This window comes from Rutidosis leptorrhynchoides, unplaced genomic scaffold (genome assembly GCF_046630445.1).
Source record: "Rutidosis leptorrhynchoides isolate AG116_Rl617_1_P2 unplaced genomic scaffold, CSIRO_AGI_Rlap_v1 contig111, whole genome shotgun sequence".
NCBI lineage: Eukaryota > Viridiplantae > Streptophyta > Magnoliopsida > Asterales > Asteraceae > Rutidosis > Rutidosis leptorrhynchoides.
Genome location: NW_027266367.1, coordinates 65,579 through 85,170, shown reverse-complemented (window position 1 = coordinate 85,170; position 19,592 = coordinate 65,579). Strand labels below are relative to the sequence as shown.

General features: G+C 35.8%; 3 protein-coding genes and 2 pseudogenes across 3 annotated transcripts; 2 read left to right on the top strand and 3 right to left on the bottom strand.

The window, feature by feature from the left end:
* The first annotated feature begins 1,391 nt into the window (after positions 1–1,391).
* Positions 1,392–4,189, top strand: LOC139881086 (uncharacterized). Its single transcript, XM_071865621.1, has 4 exons — positions 1,392–1,701; positions 2,183–2,891; positions 3,487–3,853; positions 4,136–4,189. Exons 1-4 carry the CDS (start codon positions 1,392–1,394, stop codon positions 4,187–4,189), a joined length of 1,440 nt encoding a protein of 479 aa, XP_071721722.1.
* Positions 4,190–5,740: 1,551 nt separating this feature from the next.
* LOC139881085 (protein LITTLE ZIPPER 4-like) lies at positions 5,741–5,968 on the top strand. The gene has a single exon (XM_071865620.1). It carries the CDS (start codon positions 5,741–5,743, stop codon positions 5,966–5,968), a length of 228 nt encoding a protein of 75 aa, XP_071721721.1.
* A 334-nt stretch (positions 5,969–6,302) lies between these two features.
* On the bottom strand, positions 6,303–10,301 carry LOC139881090 (probable aspartyl aminopeptidase; annotated as a pseudogene).
* A 1,349-nt stretch (positions 10,302–11,650) lies between these two features.
* LOC139881084 (uncharacterized) lies at positions 11,651–12,697 on the bottom strand (annotated as a pseudogene).
* Positions 12,698–14,962: 2,265 nt separating this feature from the next.
* On the bottom strand, positions 14,963–18,177 carry LOC139881083 (probable aspartyl aminopeptidase). Its single transcript, XM_071865619.1, has 9 exons — positions 18,060–18,177; positions 17,585–17,720; positions 16,936–17,208; positions 16,462–16,609; positions 16,081–16,320; positions 15,789–15,921; positions 15,425–15,606; positions 15,211–15,323; positions 14,963–15,068 (listed from the first exon to the last, which is right to left on the bottom strand). The coding sequence occupies exons 1-9, from the start codon at positions 18,175–18,177 to the stop codon at positions 14,963–14,965; spliced, it is 1,449 nt and encodes a 482-aa protein (XP_071721720.1).
* Positions 18,178–19,592: the final 1,415 nt, after the last annotated feature.

The window sequence follows — 19,592 nt, the reverse complement described above, 5'->3', positions numbered from 1 at the left end:
CAAATCATTCAATTCGATCATTCAAATCATCTCGTGAACCTGCTAGATTATGTAAGAAAAATTATTCCACTCTTCATTAGTTTCGGATAATTGAAATTAAAAATACTGAACCGAGACTTGTTACATTTTGATAGGCCTGGGAGTTGTGGAATAACGGTATTGGGTTGGAATTTATTGATCCTGGGTTAAATGAGGAATACCCACCAAATGAGGCGTTGAGATTTGTTCAGATTGGTTTGCTATGTGCTCAACAAAATGCACCTCAAAGGCCAACCATGTCACAAGTTTTGTCTATGATTAGTAATGAGTCGATGGCTTTGCCAATTCCTAAGCAACCTGCTTTTCATAATCGTAATGATGAAGTTGCCATCGACAAACCTGAAGAAGATATAAAAACCCGAACAGGGAATCAATTAACGGTTTAGATCATGGAACCTCGATGAACCATATATATTTCTTGATAGGGAGTAGTACATTGTACAGTATCCTATCCACCCACTATCCAGGATTGCCTTTCTTTGTATGTTGGCATTTGTGCTACTTCTCATTAAGAACCTGAATGCTACTACTCCATTCTCGATCGGATTCCGAGATATATATGATCAACATGAATATTACAAGTGTGTTCAATCAACTCTAGACTAATGACATTATAACACTACATACTATTGGCTAACAACATAAATGAGTTTCATAAATGGTAAGTCAAAATGACTGAGATTAAACCCTAAATCAGGAATCATGCACGGAATCTTGAAAATAGATTGTTCCATCCAACCAGAAGTTTTATTATGCAGCTGTAGCAAGGCATTCTGATCACTCTTGAAACTTCTGTAAGATATTCATTTCGGTTCTCTATTTCTGCTGACATACAAAGATGTCCTCCTGTAACAAATTCACCTGAACTGCTTTGATTTCCATTCTTCTCGTAACATTTTTCCAATTTCCTGATCAAAACTGGAAGCTTGACTCTGCCATTGATCTTGGAGCGAAAATTGCATTTTTCACATGTAAATACAAAATTGAAAGGATAAATATTTCACTTAGATCTTTTATTGGGTGTAAATTGATATATAGTTTAATGTTAGGAACTAAAACGGTGTAATCTGATCAATGTGTAGAAAAATCGGCACGTGTGGATGAGACAAAATCTCTCAAAACAAACTCGAACCTTTTCGATTACTCTCTCTCGAATCTCGATTTCCTCTCACCAAATCCCTAACCCTAACCCCAAAATTTCCCCCCGATAATTCACATGAAATCCAAATCCCAATACGAGAAACCTCCATCGCTGCAGTTTTCACCTCCTCCTCGTGTTTATTTCAAGCTCTGACAATAACTTATTTTTGCTTTGCTTTGTTTATTCGTCATCTCGGTCTACGAGAATTTCTATGTCGTCGAAATCCGCCTCCATTGACGGAGGCTCCGGCTCAGCGGTGGAAGCTCCGGAGTCATGGGAGGTCGCCGATTTAGAAGACACCATGAATCGCCTCATGCTGTCGTCTACGAAAAAAGAGTTATCTTCGTCGTCGTGTTCCGATTCTCAAGACCTAACGGATATTCCTTATGATTCCGGTTCCGGTTTTGGAATAGGCTCGGGTTCAGCTGGTGGCGCGAAAGCTTCTGTATTGGAAGATGATATCAATCAGGTTGACCAGTTCCTTCGCGATGCTTTGCAAAACCCCCGGGAACGACTTTCTGGTAAGCTCTTATACATTTTTTTTGTGTGTGCTGAGGTATATGGTTAGTGTGGTGCGTGGAATTAAGGGAAAAAATATTTTTTTTTGCTATCTAGACTGTAATTATTGTGCGGAGCTTAAATTATGTGTAATGATGCCTATTGGACTTAATTAGTTATTTTCTATAGTATTTGTTTTATGCAGTGTTGATTTAAGTGACTGATAAGTTGACAGACTATTCAGCATTGATAGCTTTTAATCTCATCAAGTTAAAAAACTACTACTTTTATGATCATGGTATATATTAAGGCTGTCGCAAGTGGTTGTATAAGATGTGACACACTGTTTCTCTATTCCTGTAGCTGTTTATGATGGTCAACTCAGTTGTCAAGGACGATTTTTCTGAAAATGTTTAGTTTAGATTTTTTTGTGTTTGAATTCTTGTATCATTAGTTATTGTTCTTCTTATAACAAGGATTGTCAATTTTCTTGCTTTCTGTTAGTTCTGCGGTTGGAGCAAGATGTTCAAAAATTCATACGTGATCCTTCTCAGCAGCAGTTTGAGTTTCAGCAGCTGCCAACTTCATATTTGCGGCTGGCTGCACACCGTGTGGCGCAACATTACTCGCTGCAGTCAATGGTTTTATTGGACAACAGCTTACCAGATGGATCTGGCTCAAGAATTATTGTTCGGAAGACACCTGAGTGTAGGCGTCCTCCAATCCGCCTAGCAGATATTCCTGTAAATTTACCATCTGAAGATAGTGCTGTTGTCAAGGTTGCAATTAAACAGAGGCCAGATAGACGATCGCATGCTTCTGGCTATTCCGGTTCTAACTCTTCAAAATCTAATAATTCCAAAAGTGTAGAGGAGAGGAAAGAAGAGTATAACCGTGCTCGTGCTCGTATTTTTAACTCTAGCTCATCCAGTGGTGGTACTGGCGGAAAACCAGAAAGTGAACCAAGGTTGCCGAATGCTTCCACACTAGGTTCCTTTGGGGTTTCAAAAGTAGAAGAAAAAAAGGTGTCCGTAGTTTCCGATACAAGTTCTGGTAGGGGTTTGATGGATTCTTCTTCAAGTAGTAGTAGACCAGCTAGAAGTAAGATTGAGAAGGTGCCAGTTGGTCAGCCCCAACAAAATAGTAGGGTTGCTATCTTTCGGGATCGGGATCTAGACCGTAAGGATCCTGATTATGACAGAAGCTATGACAGGTATATATTTTGATCTTCCTTGACTATTTTACAGCTTGTAATAGAATTATTCTGATGTTGTAGCTCTCTTGCATGGATCCTCATTTTGAGTTGAAATAGTATCCTCAATGCTGTTTATTACTAATTTGGGCTAATGATAGTAACAAACTAATATCCTTCATCTATCCTCTGAATGAAGTAGAACAATTAGTACTACTGAAAAACTTAACTTCATCTCTTGTTATTACCTGTTTATGGCTTGTGCAAAAATATATTGCAGCGTGTGGTATCCCCATGCTAATTTATCATAGTAGCGTTCATGTGAAAATAGTATTTCATTTTATTTAGTCTCCGTCTTGGCTTTCATCCGTGCAAAGTTTTAGTTTTGTTCCCTCATGATAAACAAAGATGGTGGCTCCCTTTTATATTCTACTATCAGAAATTAGTAATGTACTGGTGCCTTATAAATGTCAGTGTCGTTATATTGTGTACCATGTTATGTTGTCCTGCCTTGATCTCAATCAATTCAAGTTTGCTGGACTAATGCATAATTTATAATATGTTGCGAGGTATGTGCAAAGATTTGATCCTAGATATGTGCTATGTTCTTTCTTAGGTATGTGCAAAGATTTGATCTTGGGTTCGGCTTCACTGGCGGATCATATTCCATACAGCCTATGTATGCTCCAGCAGTTAACTACAACACTGAATTCCCACAACTAGGTTCTGCTCCAACTATACGGTCTCAGATTCCTAATGAATTTCAACATCGGCCTCTTCCTCAACACCTACCTGGGACATGGGCTCCTCCGTCAAACCCTGGCGGAATTGGTTATGCTCATCCAGATATGATGGCTTACAACCCAAACCATGCCGGCGCACGCTCATCTGCTGTATACATGCATTCCTCGCAATATCCTTGTCAGCATCCTGGAATGGCCTATATTCAATCCCATGAACATCTTCACCAACCATTTGCCCAGGTATGTGCTCTTCCCATGGTACTTTACGGACAAAGAGTTCCTTCTATGTAAGGTGTACATCGTATATGAATGAGATCTCTGATATTTTAGAAACGTAATTTCAACTCCCACGTTCTGGTGGTGTATTCTCTTGTCTCCATGGTGGAATTTGTCATTGAAATGTTCATGCTAGCCAAGAACACCTTGATTTTTAGTTAGTACGATTCTGATTCTTTTGTTTCTCAGTTTCCATTCATATACAATAAAGGTAGTGACTTTGATATTTGTGCCTTTCTTTCACAGTCGTCTCATCAACAGCAAGCTGATGCTAATTTTGGGTTTGCCAGGCCCCGGTGATGACAGTGAGAGGGGGTTCCTTCCTTCCTTGGACAAAATTATTTAAAAATTTTGATTCGTTTTCTTCTTATTTCAACTGTAGAAATCAAGACAATGAAACTTGGGAAGGAAAAACGATGCAAGAAAAGTTTGTACAATCTTACAAGTGAAATATGTCATTTGATTCTTCTATTAAGTTCTTCCGTGCTATATTAGTTGTTACTACATGTTATTGCCAACGAAAGGTGAGCCGGATAAGGTGTTCTTGACTACAAGCCTAAACCTTTGTGCCGATAATTGTTTAGTATTCAAGTTCTCTGCGAAATACATTTATCTCAAATTAGATATAAATTTTTACATATATAAATTATATGTAAAAAAATTGTATTTAATTTGTGACGGAGATAATAGTTAATTAAGCACTGTGTCCACTCGACTCGTATTCATCTCTCATGTTTGGTAGAATTATCTATTAATCAAAAAAATTAATTTATGGAGCTGAAAATTTTAGTGAAAATATTATCTATTCAGTTTAAGAATTGAAATAAGTGTCCATTTTGCGTTCTCTATATATACTTTCTTCAATGACTGAACAATTAGGGATGACTATGGGTCTGATCGGACCAGTTAATACCTCGGATCCCAAAAATTTTAGTATGTATTATCCGATCTTCCGACCAGATAATACCTGGATCCGAATTCGATTGCCAAAAATTTTAGTAGCATTTATTATCCGATCTTCGGACCAGATAATACCTGGATTTGAATCCGAGTCCCAAAAAATTATGTATCCGATTCAAATAATATATCGAAATTATCCGATTCGCTAGATTAGATTGGATCGGATATCTACAGATCGGATCTATATTGTGATCCTTATGAACAATGAATTCCTTTCCCTTTCTTTTCTCCGCTTTTTAGTACTTAGAATGGAAGCTTCTTCAGCGTGCAACTGTCTTTTTCTCACCAATTTTTCGTGTACTAATAACTTAAACCCAAAAAAGAAGATAGTCCCTTTCCTTAAGACATGCAATATAATAATTACCTACTGCTTTTCTTTTTCAAGACGGTTAAAGATTTTTAATACAATCAAGTAAGTTCTACTGGAAAAAAGGCAGACAAGGAGGCTTTGTTTCATGTTTGTTTGCCGTTTCAAGTAAAACCTCTCTGCCTATTTAGACCAAACATGAAGTTTATCAATTCGATTTGGTTAAATCAGCTTCGTCTTCCCGACTCAAATCTACAATTATCCAACGAAGCTTTCAATCCCGAATCAGTAAGTCCTAATTCCATCTTTCTATAGTCATGCATCATAAGCATCATCATCTCTATAGGCTAACAGGGCAAACCCCGGTATGGTAAGGCTCCTGCTGCAGGGGTATGAGAATGTCGTAGTATAGAGCCCTTCACTTGCTATTCTAAAGGCCCCTTGTAACTGTAAAGAGGGCTGTTTCCGTGACTCGAGCCGGGACGACCACAACAGCATTAATTATTATTTATATATAATCCATCATTGATCATTATTTTATAAATATGGTTTTGTATTAATTTCAGGGGTAGGAAAGAGCTGGGATGGAGAAGCTGAACTCTAAGTTATATATGGAGAATTGCTACATAATCAAAGAGAATGAGCGGCTGAGAAGGAAAGCTCAGCTACTCAACAAGGAGAATCAAGCTTTGTTGTCTGAGCTGAAACAGAAACTCTCTTCGAGCTCAAATCCGGCCGGTAGCTCCAATCTTATGCCGAGTTCGAGTTCCAGTTCCACCTCTCATTCTTTCCATTCTAGCAAATCATCATAATCATAAAAACTATTCAAAGGCTTTAACTTTGTTATGTGGTCGTTCAAATCATCAAGATACTTACCAAAGGCTGTATGCATTTTCTATTCAAAACTTGCTTGGAACAATTTTCCGATAAAATAAAAAGGAATCGAATATTTGAGATTGATTCAATAAAAGTTTTAACGTAACCCATATATGGGTTTGCATAAAATTGTCTACTTGAATAAGAACGTATTTCATTAAAATTACATTCTTCGGTTTTAAGTCTAGAAGTGGTGCATATAAATTATTTTCTTAATCTCAACAGCAGATAGAAGTGACTTATTTTAAAACGGAAAAACATGCTACTAATCTAATCCACAGTGAGCTTTCCGTCTATGCTCGAGAAAGTTTGGTAAAACGCCTTGAAATGCTCGTACGCAATGTCTACGTCCTTGGTCCCACACATCTCTCTCACACTGCAAAACAAAACGGCGAATAAATAAAGTCCCTAAAAGATACTTTAAGGTGAAGTCACAGAAATCTGTGTTAGATCTTGTAGCAGTTCATGTATACCTGTGCATAGACAGCTGAGCAATGCCACAATCAACAGTACGGATGCCAACTCCTGAAGCTAGAATTGGACCTATGGTGGAACCACACCCCATATCGTTTTTCACAACAAATTCCTAAAAAAAAGAGCATAAATATCTAGATCTATAGTTTTATTCTAAAAAGTAATGGAGTTGTATGACAAGTTTTTCAACGTAACAGCATAATCTTCATCATGGTGCATTTAGAGAAATAAGAGAAGCATAAATGAATTAATTAAGAATTGATGACTTTACCTGAACTGGCAGATTATGAATTTTGGCAACTTCATTAAAGAGGAAAGCAGTAATTCCACTCGTAGCATATTGTTGCTTTGCATTGTGCTTTATTACAAGCCCCTTGTGCATTTCTGGCCGATGACGCTCCTCATGCCTGTCCGTAAAATTAGGGTGAACTCCATGGGCCATGTCAGCAGATACTGTACAAAAGGAACACAAAAGAAGCTTCAAACATCTTGGTTTAAGATGGACTACAAAAATCTTAAAAGTAAAAGGATCCTCCTTTTATTCAACAACCTCTCTTAACAACAAAAATGAAGAAAATCAGCAAGGCATCAAGCTATGCAGAGAAGAGAATGAATAATTTTTCAAGTGATCTATTACCAAGAAAAGATTGCCGAATTGCATGCTCAAAGGTACTCTCTCCAACAAGCTCATGAGACAATGAGCCAGTAATACGCTTCATTGCCTGAAGCATAGTAGGTGCACCAGCTCCTTGAATTGAATTTGAACCAACCTGTCGAACAACAAAATGACTTTGATAAACAAGAAATATATCAGTCGGTAACAATGGGCTAGTTACTACAAAATGCCTTGAAACTTTTAGTCTGAAGCTAATTATCATAGTCTCAAACTTTCATTTTGCTTTCACATCACAAGTCACTCTTACACCAGAAGTTTCACATTGGCAAGTAGGAAAAAACATGCAAGGAATGGAGACACATTTCGCCAAAAAGAAGATACCTCTTCATTATCAAATAAAGCCACCATACGGATTGCATGTTCACTAGATAAATCCTCAGGTGAAGAACTTGAGTCAATAAGAGCTCGCAGTGCACAAAAACTTGAGGCAAGATTATCTAATCTCCCAGAGAATATGAATTCATTATTTGCACCTCCAAGGCAGCTGGGCTGGGTGTCACAAATATTCAATTCCACGCTAACTATGTCATCTACATCACACCTCAGTTCTTCTGACAAAATCTGCAAAATGATTGTACAAATAATTTGTAAGACTCCTACTTCAATATAAATACAAATTAACTGAGCAAAGCCCAACAACTAGTGCGCTTGCGCTTCAAAGTCTAAGAATAGCTAAGAAATGTTGCACCATTCAAAAAGAAAAAAGGTAGGAGACAAAGGTTGCAGCTATGGTAGGATGAGAACAACTTTAAAACGAAACAAACCAAGTTTCTAGGAAAAAATAAAGACCAGATAGACCTGTAAAAGAAGTGGATGGTGAGCAGAGTTGAAGGAGGACGAATTGCTTTTGTTTTTTGAAACCTGTGCTGCTTCCTCAGACTTTGTTGCAAGTAAAGGAACGAGATGAGTCTCCAGATTGGGTTTGAATCCATCCTGGTTAACCGTGCTAAACAAGCAACAGAAAGCAAGCAGAAAGTTAAGCTCACCCATGCAGTTGCTGGGACACATATCCCTTCTACCTATGTGAATAAAATGAAACACCTCGAACACAGACCACAGGAAAACGGTTCTGTTTTCTTCTTATTTTAATCAAAAAAGAAATAGTGTCTATCTGAAGGCAACGAGTGTTCCCGGTAGGTCTTAAGACAAATTAGAAAAATTCAGGCTTTAAAGACAATAGAAGGTACATCTAAGAATATAGTTTATCACATCATAAAGGAAAGTTAAGAGAAATTTTATGCTCGTCAAGGAAATAACTCTTCACAAGATATATGTTTCAGAGTGGATAAAAAATCTATCTTTCATTAAAATCATCAACAACATAGCAAATTTTCTGTAAGAGCAGTATGAGTTTAGACAATGAGATACATTGACCTCTTTGCAGTAGTTATCAAAAATATTAGTACAAGCCATTGAAGAAATTGATATCCCAAGTTTCATTATTCCTATTTATTTGTTTGGTGGCAATGAGAGTAGATTTTCAGTGAACTAAACAATCAGAAGTCTAGATCATTAGTTTATGCAATGTTTTTTCAGAATTAACTTTAAAGAAAAATGGGAAAAACTTCGTTATAAAGGCCAATAATTGAAGTAGTTTACAAACATCACAGACTATCAGACCACATCCATTGATTTTGTGAGAACATAAAGCATACCGATCAAGATGAATGGCCAGTGTAGGTACTCGCAGTAGAGGCCTTTTTTACTTTGACAAGCTTGTGCAAGAAGGAACCATCACTATCCCTCACTATGACCCTTCCTGCCACACTCAAGTCTCTGTCAAACCAAGTATACCATAAGCCACCACCATACGTCTGCACGCCGAGCATAAGATAATTGGATTTTGTTGATGCAGACTTAGGTTTCAGTTTAAGACATGGACTGTCAGTATGCGCAGCAATTATGTGGAAGCCGTTGCCAACTTTGTACCTGCAAATTTAACCGAAGGCCTTGTTAGCAAGTTGTTAACAAGTACACTGCATTGAGCATACGTCAAAACATTTACTATCGACAAAAGGAATGAAAAGAGAATATAGCCACCATTCATTTCCGGAAAAATATGATAACACTAGAATTGAACACTTCCCACTTTTGAGATGAATACAAAACTGTCGAGATTTATTCCCTCTAGAAGAGGATGGTGGTCACAACCACTTTGTCACATTTGACACTATGATTACTTGGAAGATAGAAGCCTGCTTTTCCTTTGGGTACTTTTATTTTTCAATATGTTAACTTAATAGTCAATCTATCATCTTACTCAAACACAATGTGATAGTAACATCTACAATGTTTCTTCTTACTTTTCTCCAACGGCAAAAGCCACCAAAGAAGACATGTTCCTCGTGAAGAAGTATCGTCCACCAGGCTTGAGGTGCCATTCATCATTCTCATTTAGCAATTGAAAACCAGAAGCGATTAGTTGTCGTTTTGCCTCGGCTGCAAAAACATATATAACATTTCACTACATATGAACCTCAGCACAAATAACCATGCAAACTTAGGTTCTTCATAAAGAACAGATGCCTTTGCACAGGTGAGCTCACAATCAATAACCCTCGTCAAACATTCCATCCATTTTCAAAAATCTTTGATCTTTTATTATGACATGCTTTAATTCTGAAATGATGCAACACCACAGTAACTTTATTCCTGTTGATAGTACAATGCCTACAATTGAAACTATTCTATATCACCCATTAGTTTATACTCCAACTCGTAGTTTTAAACCAACTTTAGCTAATTATCAAAGATAATATGCCATAACAAAACAACTAAGCTGCTCTCTGTTTCATTGCCAATATAAGATTATAGCTCAAACAGTTTCAATTCTAAAGCAACGAAACAGCATCCAAGTTCTTAAACAAGACAGAAGCAGTAATCAGAAGAAACTGTAATGACACAATGCTAGCTAACAATAACTAATGCAATGGTAGTAAATAAAAAAAACAATGGCATCACTAGTTCACTCGCAATTTCTTAGCTTTAATTCCATCGAATTTGACCAAATATTACACAAAATCCATCTGTGAACTAAAAAATACGAAAATCGAATCCAAACATTTGAACTCACCAGTAGCGTGAAACGCCGTCCAAGACTCGTTCAGATAGTCGAGCATTCCCCCGACTATGGATTCACTAGCAGACGAAGAGCTCTGCAAACACGAACCTCACAAATTAAATTTAATCCCAAAAATCTAGCCATAAACTGTAAAACAACAAATAATAAAATGCAATCCAATCACCTTCATTTTCACTTCTTTTTCGCCTTCTGCTAATTAAACTGTAAACCAAACAACACAAGAAATTACGAATCGATCTAAACAAATGCATATAAGAAATTCGGAGAGAGATCGAGGAAGCACCTGAGAGACTGATAATAGCTGATTTTTAATGTGCTCTCTCTCAATTCAATGCAGCTTAAGTATATTCATGGAAGCGACAGGTGTTCGCTTCTTAGGGGTGTTTGGTAGTTCGAATAAACTAATTCCATCCGCGTGTAGATTCGCCCCCATGGGCCGATTCCGACCTTGAACCGAACTGGAACCGGCTATGGTCAAAACTGGTACTGGAACGGTCTACTATAGCCAGTTTGTTGAACCGGCTCTGAACCGCTTATATCAATGGTCGTGGTCGCTTTAATAATTTATGAACTGTTGAACCAGCGATTCATATCCAGATCGAGTCGGGTCTCGAATCTTATTTTTATCTGTTCAAATCGGTTTATATATAAAAAAGAAATAAATTATTAATTACTTATCATTTCTCATAAATAAATAACTCTTTAAATTTTATTTAAATACATTAAAATATTTAAATAATAATTTAAATAAAAAAATTTATAAAATTAAGTTTAAACATGGACTGATTTTGAACCTGAATGGCACTAACCGAACATGAGCTATATGTCAATAGTTCATATAGGGGTTTAATATTTTTACGAATCGAAATCGGCCCGAAGCGTCTTCCTGGAACTGTCTATGGACCGGTTTATGATTGGGTAACATATCCCGGGTCGGATCGAACCATTTTAGAGGAAATGTCATAATTAAAAAATGGGTTAATAATTATATTTATTGTATGCTAAACATAAGGGAAAATATAGGGATTCATGATTCGTCTCTATCTTTTTACACAATTCATGAATAAGCCCTGGTGTTCTATTTTTAAAAAAGTAGGTCCAATGTTTTATTACTTGTCGTTCTGAGGTCCCAAATCTAACGACATAAAAATGTCTTTTTTGATTCATTTACAAGCATCTAAAACATTAGCTACAAAATGCTAAAGTGTTGGGAGAAATAAAGGAAGAACTAGGGGCAAGTACTGTCTGAAGACTGAAATGAAAGATAGATAAAGAAACGAAAATGATTTACAGACTGGATTGCCATATATATAAATCGGATATATAATGAAATCTCTAGTAACTAACAACACCGATCTACTGTCATATGCAGATCACGGTACCTAGCTAGTTTGGTAGATCTAGTTGCTTTCGATAGAGGTTAAGCAATTCGGCAGCTTCTTCCTTGTGACAATTCACAAACTTGTCAAGAAATGCCTTCTCTGGAATAGAAACTAATGAGTGCAGATTAAAGCCTTGGATCAAGCCTTTCGAAACCAAAGCTTGAGCCACCGAAACCCTAGGAAGAATCCTCTTCTTCAAGCTATATGAGAGAATTCCTGGATGCTCTGCGATTAAATTAGATTCTATCCCAAGCTTGTTCACGACATAATCCATAATAGACATGATCTTATCCTCAGAAACCAGAAGAAAATGAGGATTCTTCCTAAAGGCTTTCAGAATCTGACTTTCAGACAATCCCCAACTCTTGAACACGCTAAACTTCCTATCCCATATCGATTTCTTCATTGCCACGAATGCACGGACAGCTATAGTGAAATTGGCCTGTAAAGGATCGAATCCCATTTTCTTAACTCGTTGCACAATCTCCTTAAACTTATCTACCTTCATTTGACAGAAAGTAGGCCGATAGCAAATCAGCGCAACAATATTAGAATATGGCACTCCACTTTCTCTCAAAGTGTTAATATTCGGAACCACTTCGTCTTTCACGTTAAGAGCCCCTAGAATAGCCAAATTCCTCTGAATGGTCTCACATGCCTTCTCCTCACATTTTAGAAAACCACAAAAATATTCAAATGACGGGATCAATTTCTTCTTTAAGCTAACTCTTAATACGTGAGGGTAATGTGTTAACGATCCGGTAAGCTTGTCGTCTGTAACTCCTTTCAAATGGAGAAATTCAAGCTTAGGCAAAAGAGTCTTCTCAGGTTTATACAAAAGAATACGAGGGAGTTTTTAAATAATTGTCGTAATTTGGGCTTTCGAGAAACCATTTTTCTTCAGGAATTCAATGACAGTGTCTGGTTTACGAGATGATCTAAAACAGACATATTTGGAAGCTGATTGAGCAGATTGTGGGGACAAGCCGCATGAATTTATGAGGTAAGAAATAGTGAACGGTTTCCCATTATCAACAACATCAGTAGACATTTGCTTCGAAGAAGATATTACAAATAGTGAATAAAGTTGGTCATGGTTTCGAAAGCGTGAGACTTTGACAGTAGAGCTTCCATGGATGACAGATTTGCAGAGGATACCAAACATCCTATACTAATTGAAATCCACAAAAACAAACTACAAGGGCAAGAGACTTACGAAACTGTTAACGGAAAGACACAGACTTTCCGATGGAGCTCAATGAATTCAGCCACGGAGCGGCGGCGACGGAGGGCAGTGAGAACGAGATATTGTTGAGTTCATTTTTTAAATGATAAATTGGAAAAAGATTTGTGTCGAATTTTAGTTCGCCAATAAAAATATGTGTCGGATTTTAATAATAAAATTTACATATGGAACAACTCAATGAATATTTATATGGACTTAAAACATATATCTATTTATATAATCGGTGGGTTCATACCTACGTGAATATATACTTTTATATTTAAGAAGATTCTATAATATATGATTTAGAATTTTTTTTAATCACATTAAACAAATATAACTCAAATTGATAAAATTTTAAAAAAAAAATTAACTATAGAATTTAACTCTAATATAGCATAAATATAAATAAAAAAAGTAATTATAGGATAACATGTGATGTATTTACTCATTTTAGCTCTAAAATAGCATAAATATATATATGTCCATTTTAATTAAAAAGAAGAAAGGAGAATAAAAAAAATAAAATGGAGTAAGATTTTGATTGGGAATAAGAGTTTAATTTGAAAGTTGAAAAAAAATATTGTGTATTGTAGTTTGATTAGAGATACATTTTTAAATAATAAATATAAAATGTAAAAATCAAATATCAAATTTCAATTTGTTAATAAAATGCCACATGTCGGATTTCAATTTGACAATAAATTTTGTAATTAGAACAAATCAAAAAATTGTTCCCATTATATATAAATTATATATAAGAAGAAGAATGATAGTATAAGAATCTTTCCCAATGTTTTACTTAATAAAAATGTATAAATAGACAAAAATAATATTATATGAATAGTTGGATATTGAGATATTGATTTATATAACTTGGTAAATAAATCTTTTCCTGACACTCTGGATATATATATATATATATATATATTTAGCAATATTAATATGGAGGAAAATCATGAATTTTTTTTCCTTTAAAAGAGTATATATTTTGATTTGAGCATATCTTATAAGAAGATGAGGTCTTTATAAAAGCTTGTATCTAGCTTCTTCACTTTGTCAGTCAATAGCAAAATTAAAATCAAAATTATAAAACACAATCAAGAAATTAACAACATTATTACAATGGCTTCTTCCACAAAACATTTTTCTTGTCTTCTAATTATGTTCTTCATCTGTTTTCAGTCATCGGCACAAATTAGCTATGGTACATACATATATAGATCTATATATCTCATATACTACATTAAAATAATTTTATTTTAGATAATTTTTCAGTTTATTTATATTGTGAAGATTAATTAATGATTAATAATAACTAGTGTCTCTCTCTAATTGAAGGATCGAGAATATTGGAGAAGCTCCCATCGAAAGTACCAAATTTTTATGGTGCAGGAACAAACTGTCAAACGACCAACATACAATGCTCATATCTCAATGGAGACAGAGAATGTGTTGATGAATGTCCCAAGAATGTTGGTAGATGTTTTCTGACAGGATATTGTTGTTGCAATGTATAACAAATATTGTTTTGCTTGTGCTCTGAATTTTTACTGTCACGAGAAATTATCAATAAAATGAGTTTTTCATTGTTCTCCAAGAAATTATTCTTCATTTATTATTATTATTATTATTATTATTATTTACATATTATCAACACGATTAACTCTACATAAAATTAATTAAATTATGTTAGTCTAATGATTATTCAGGGCTTTCATCTTAAAGGTCGAGGGATCGACTCTCCGTAAACGCAATTCTTAGAATTATAATGGATTGTGGAGGACTACTCTCCATGTTAGGAAAAAAAAAAACCCTCTAAGTTGATTTATCGGAAGTTTTTCTTTTATTGATTAAATTCATGTTTGAATTTCCCTGGCTTTTCATAGAAATTATTATTGTATATGGCGCCATTTACTTACTATATCTACTTGGGTATGGAGAGAAATAATCATTATAATCTTGGCATGTTTCCTTATGTAAAAAATTTCGTGAATAATAATTTTACTGTTCTATCTTCTGCTTTGTGCCAACGAATATATCTTGATAGTTTTTGCAAAGTGCAATTATAGTTACATAAAAAAAATAATTCTAATCCACAATTAGCTTTCTATCTATGCTCGAGAAAGTTTGGTAAAATGCCTTAAAATGCTTGTAAGCAATGTCCACATCCTCTGTCCCACAAATCTCTCTCACACTGCAAAATTATGATTAGGATGAAACTAAAGTTACTGAAAGAAAGAAATATAAATATCAACCTTCCCATTTCTTAAATAATGGAAAATGTAATTATTAAATTGATAGTTTTATTATTATAGTATGCAATTATAAAGTAATACCTGTGCATAGACAACTGCGCAATACCACAATCAACGGTACGAATGCCAACTCCTGAAGCAAGTATTGGACCTATGGTGGAACCACACCCCATATCGTTCCTCACCACAAATTCCTAAACAGAGAATAAAGATTGACAGATTATGAAACAGAATTTGACAACTGATGAAAAAAAAACAGAGAGAGATTAAATGAAATAAGAATCAATAACTCTACCTGTATTGGCAAGTTATGAAGTTTGGCAACTTCTTTAAAGAGGAAAGCAGTAACTCCACTTGTGGCGTAGCGTTGATTTGCATTGTGCTTGATTACAAGACCCTTGTGCATTTCTGGCCGATGATGTTCCTCGTGCTTGTCCGTAAAATTAGGGTGAATTCCATGGGCCATGTCTGCAGATACTATAAAAAGAAAAAATAGAAGAAAATTCAAATTTTACTTTTAAGATTAACTACTACTTCAATATGTAAAACAATTATTCTTTGTTTCATCGATGAGTATCTTAATACTAGTAGCTAAAATGAATGAGAACAGGAAAGAATCTAGCCATGCACAGAAGGTAATTTTTTTCAAGCGAACATACCAAGAAATGATTGTCGAATTGCACGCTCAAAGGTATTCTCACCAACAAGCTCGGAAGTCAATGAGCCAGTAATACGCCTCATTGCCTGAAACATAGTAGGCGCACCAGCCCCTTGATATGAATCTGAGCCTACCTGTTCACCAATAAATAAAGCATTCGTAAGAAATAAATCCATAATGAGGGTTAGTTGCCATGGAAATCAAAATCAATCTTATTGTAGAAGATCACCACATTTGAAGACAACTTGAGCAAAAATTCATGGAATGGAAACACATTTGCAAAAAGAAGCTACCTCTTCATTATCAAATAAGGCCACCATCCGAATAGCATGTTCACTAGATAAATCAGCAGGTAAAGCAGATGAATCAACAAGAGCTCTCAATGCACAAAAACTTGAGGCAAGATTATCTAATCTCCCTGAGAATATGAATTCATTATTGGCACCTCCAAGGCAGCTGGGTTGGGTATCACAAATATTCAACTCGACGCTAACTATGTCCTCTACATTACAGCTCAATTCATCTGACAAAATCTGAGAAATGACAATGGAAATACTTTATAAGCCTCGTACTTTAGTTTTGACAATAACAATATCGTCACAAGGATTGGAGCTACAACAGAAATGAAATAAGCCAAGTAAATTTCTTTAGAAGAAATTGAAGATCAGAGAAACCTGTAAAAGAAGTGGATGGTGAACAGCTTTGGAGGATGATGAATTGCTTTTGTCTTTTGAATCCACTGTTGCTTCCTCAGGCTTTGTTGCCAGCAAAGGAATGAGCTGAGTCTCCAGATTGGGTTTGAATCCATCCTTGTTCACTGTGCTAAACAAGCAACAGAAGTCAGCAAGCAAGCAGAAAATTTAAGAACCAACGTGTATGTGCTGGGGCACATCCCAATGTAGCACATCATTAGAGAAGATCGGTATCCCAACTGACATGTATTCCTATTTATTTATTTGGTGAAAAAGAGAGTAGAATCGCTACAACATCAGAATTCTAGACCATTAGTTATGCTATGTTCAAAATTAAATCTAAAGAAAATTGGACATATTTATCCTTATAGAGATAAATCATAAGTAGTTGCAAACATCAAAGACTATAAGGCCAAAAAGCATGATTTCTCACGAGTTGAGAATGTTAAAGTATACCGATCAAGATGAATGGCCAGTGTTGGTACTCGCAGCAGAGGCCTTTTCACTTTGACTAGATTGTGTAAAAAGGAACCATCACTGTCCCTCACTATGACCCTTCCTGCCACACTTAAGTCTCTATCAAACCAAGTATGCCATAGGCCACCTCCATAGGTCTGCACGTTGACCATAAGATAACCAGATTTTGTTGACGCAGACTTAGGTTTAAGTTTAAGACATGGACTGTCAGTATGTGCAGCAATAATGTGGAAGCCATTGCCGACATTGTACCTGAAAACTTAACAGAAGCCCTTCTTAGAAAATTCCTAACATCTGACCAAAATTGCGTAATGGGATGTAGAACATAGCTCACAATATTGAGCATCGACAACTTTTAAAGAGTTTTCGAACCAAAAAAATAACTTTTAAAGAGTCAAAAGAGAATGTAGGTACCATTTTATTTCCACACTACAAAGACACTAGAATAGTATACCACCCAGTTTTTAGAAGAACAACGAGAGTGGAGGTCCCAACCATTTTGCTTTAATTTCACACTACAAATTGCTTACTTTTCTCGGACAAATGAAGTTTGACACTACGTTCACTTGAAAGTCGATATATATGATTTTCATCCTACTCAAACACAGCAACATTGTTTTACACTTACTTTTCTCCTATGGAAAAAGCCACCAAACAAGACATGTTCCTGGTGAAGAAGTAGCGTCCACCAGGCTTGAGGTCCCATTCGTCATTCTCATTTAGATATTGAAAACCAGAAGTGATTAGCTGTCTTTTTGCTTCAGCTGTAAAAATGTGTAAGACCATATATATAGCATCACTACAAAATTAAAAAAAAAAAAAAAAAAAACTCAAATTGCACGCTTCAATAGTTAAAACTCAAAACTAAGCATTAAAGTTTCCTCCTTTTCCTGACCCAACTAGCAATCAATGATAGTAGTAGACCAAAACAACAGATGCAATGATAGTAGACAAGAACAATGCAAACACTAGTTCAATATAATTGTCTTATTATATACTTGCTCAGTTATAATTCAAATCAATTGAATCAAATATTACAAAACTTCCATATCTGAGCAACAAAAACAAAGAAAGCACACAATGACGCCGCATTAGGCACTCACCGGTTGCATGGAACGGAGTCCAAGACTCGTTCAGATAGTCTAGCAGGTCACCAACTATCGACCCACTAGCTGAAATAGAAGAACTCTGCAATTTGCAAACACAAACCTCAACATTCATTACACCAAAACAACACGAAAACACACACACACAGAGAGAGAGAGAGAGAGAGAGAGAGGGAGGACCTTGGGTCTATCATCTGACGAGGAGCAGAGAGTGCCGCAGAATTTGCGGAGGTGGAATCGGCGGAATGTATTGAGAGATTGAGGTCGTTTGAAGAAAACAAGAGGAGATTTCTTAATCGGAGATGGGAATCTGTTAACTATCGTCGCTGCCATTTTGTCAGCATCCAATTCCAGATAGCGTGAGAGAGAGTGTGTGATCATCTTACACATGAGCCTTGATTCCGGGCCAAAAATTGTCACCCGGGTCGGGTCTAAAGATGGTCACGGGCCGGGTCGGACCCGTCCGGGTCAAGAAAATTTGATCCGATCCTGACCCGGTTTTTTTAAAGACCCGACGGTCTGTCAACGATCCGGTCAACGGGTCTATGTGTCATAGAAGTGAAACATGTCAATTTTTAATTCGTCCATGTTGCAGTTTTTGACACATGTCACTTAAAAATTGTCAACGTCATCAAATTTTGACACATATCATGCTCTCATTCATCCATATTATCAAAAGTATCATGTAGAATCAACCCGTCAGATAAGGATCGAAAATTTTGACCCAGCCTGGACCCAGAACCCGACGGGTCCGGATAGAGTAGATTTGTTTTCCATGTTTTGTCCCACTTAAAAGGAGATGGCTGTGGTTGACAACTTAAATTTCCAACTTACAGCTAATTGATAGTATGAAAGCAAACTGGGATACGGCAAAAGCTCTTGGAAGGAATCTGAAAAGAATACGAACAGTTAGATTTGTTTTTAAAATTCAAAAAAAAAAAAAAAGATTTGTTTTCCTACAATAGAGTAAAAAAATAAATTTTGATTAAGCCAAATCTATTTTAGCACATCATATGAGAATACAGAGGTCCATATAAAGTTTGGATCTTGTTCACTTTCGGTCAGTCAATATATAGCAAAACTAAAAAGGGAGAAAAGAAATCAAAATTGTAGTAAAACACAATCAAGAAATTAACAACAATACAATGGCTTGTCCAAAATATTTTGCTTGTCTTCTGATTATGTTCCTCATCTGCTTTCAATCATCTGCACAAACCTATGGTACACAGATGATATATAGATCTATCTCTATATCAATACAGTATTAATTTCAGATTAATTAATTTTAAGTTTATGTTGGGAAGATTTATTAATTAGTGTCTATACTCTAATTAAATTTCAGTGTCAAAGATGGAGGAGGTACCATCAAAACAAGTACCGAAATTATTATATAGTCTGGTGTGTACACCAACAATTTCAACCAAAAAATGCAAAAGGTAAACCAGATTGTGTCGGTAAATGTTCCAAGCCAGGTAGTAAACCAGGATGTCTCGATGGAGTGTGTTGCTGCTGGCCGTTTTAATTGCAACA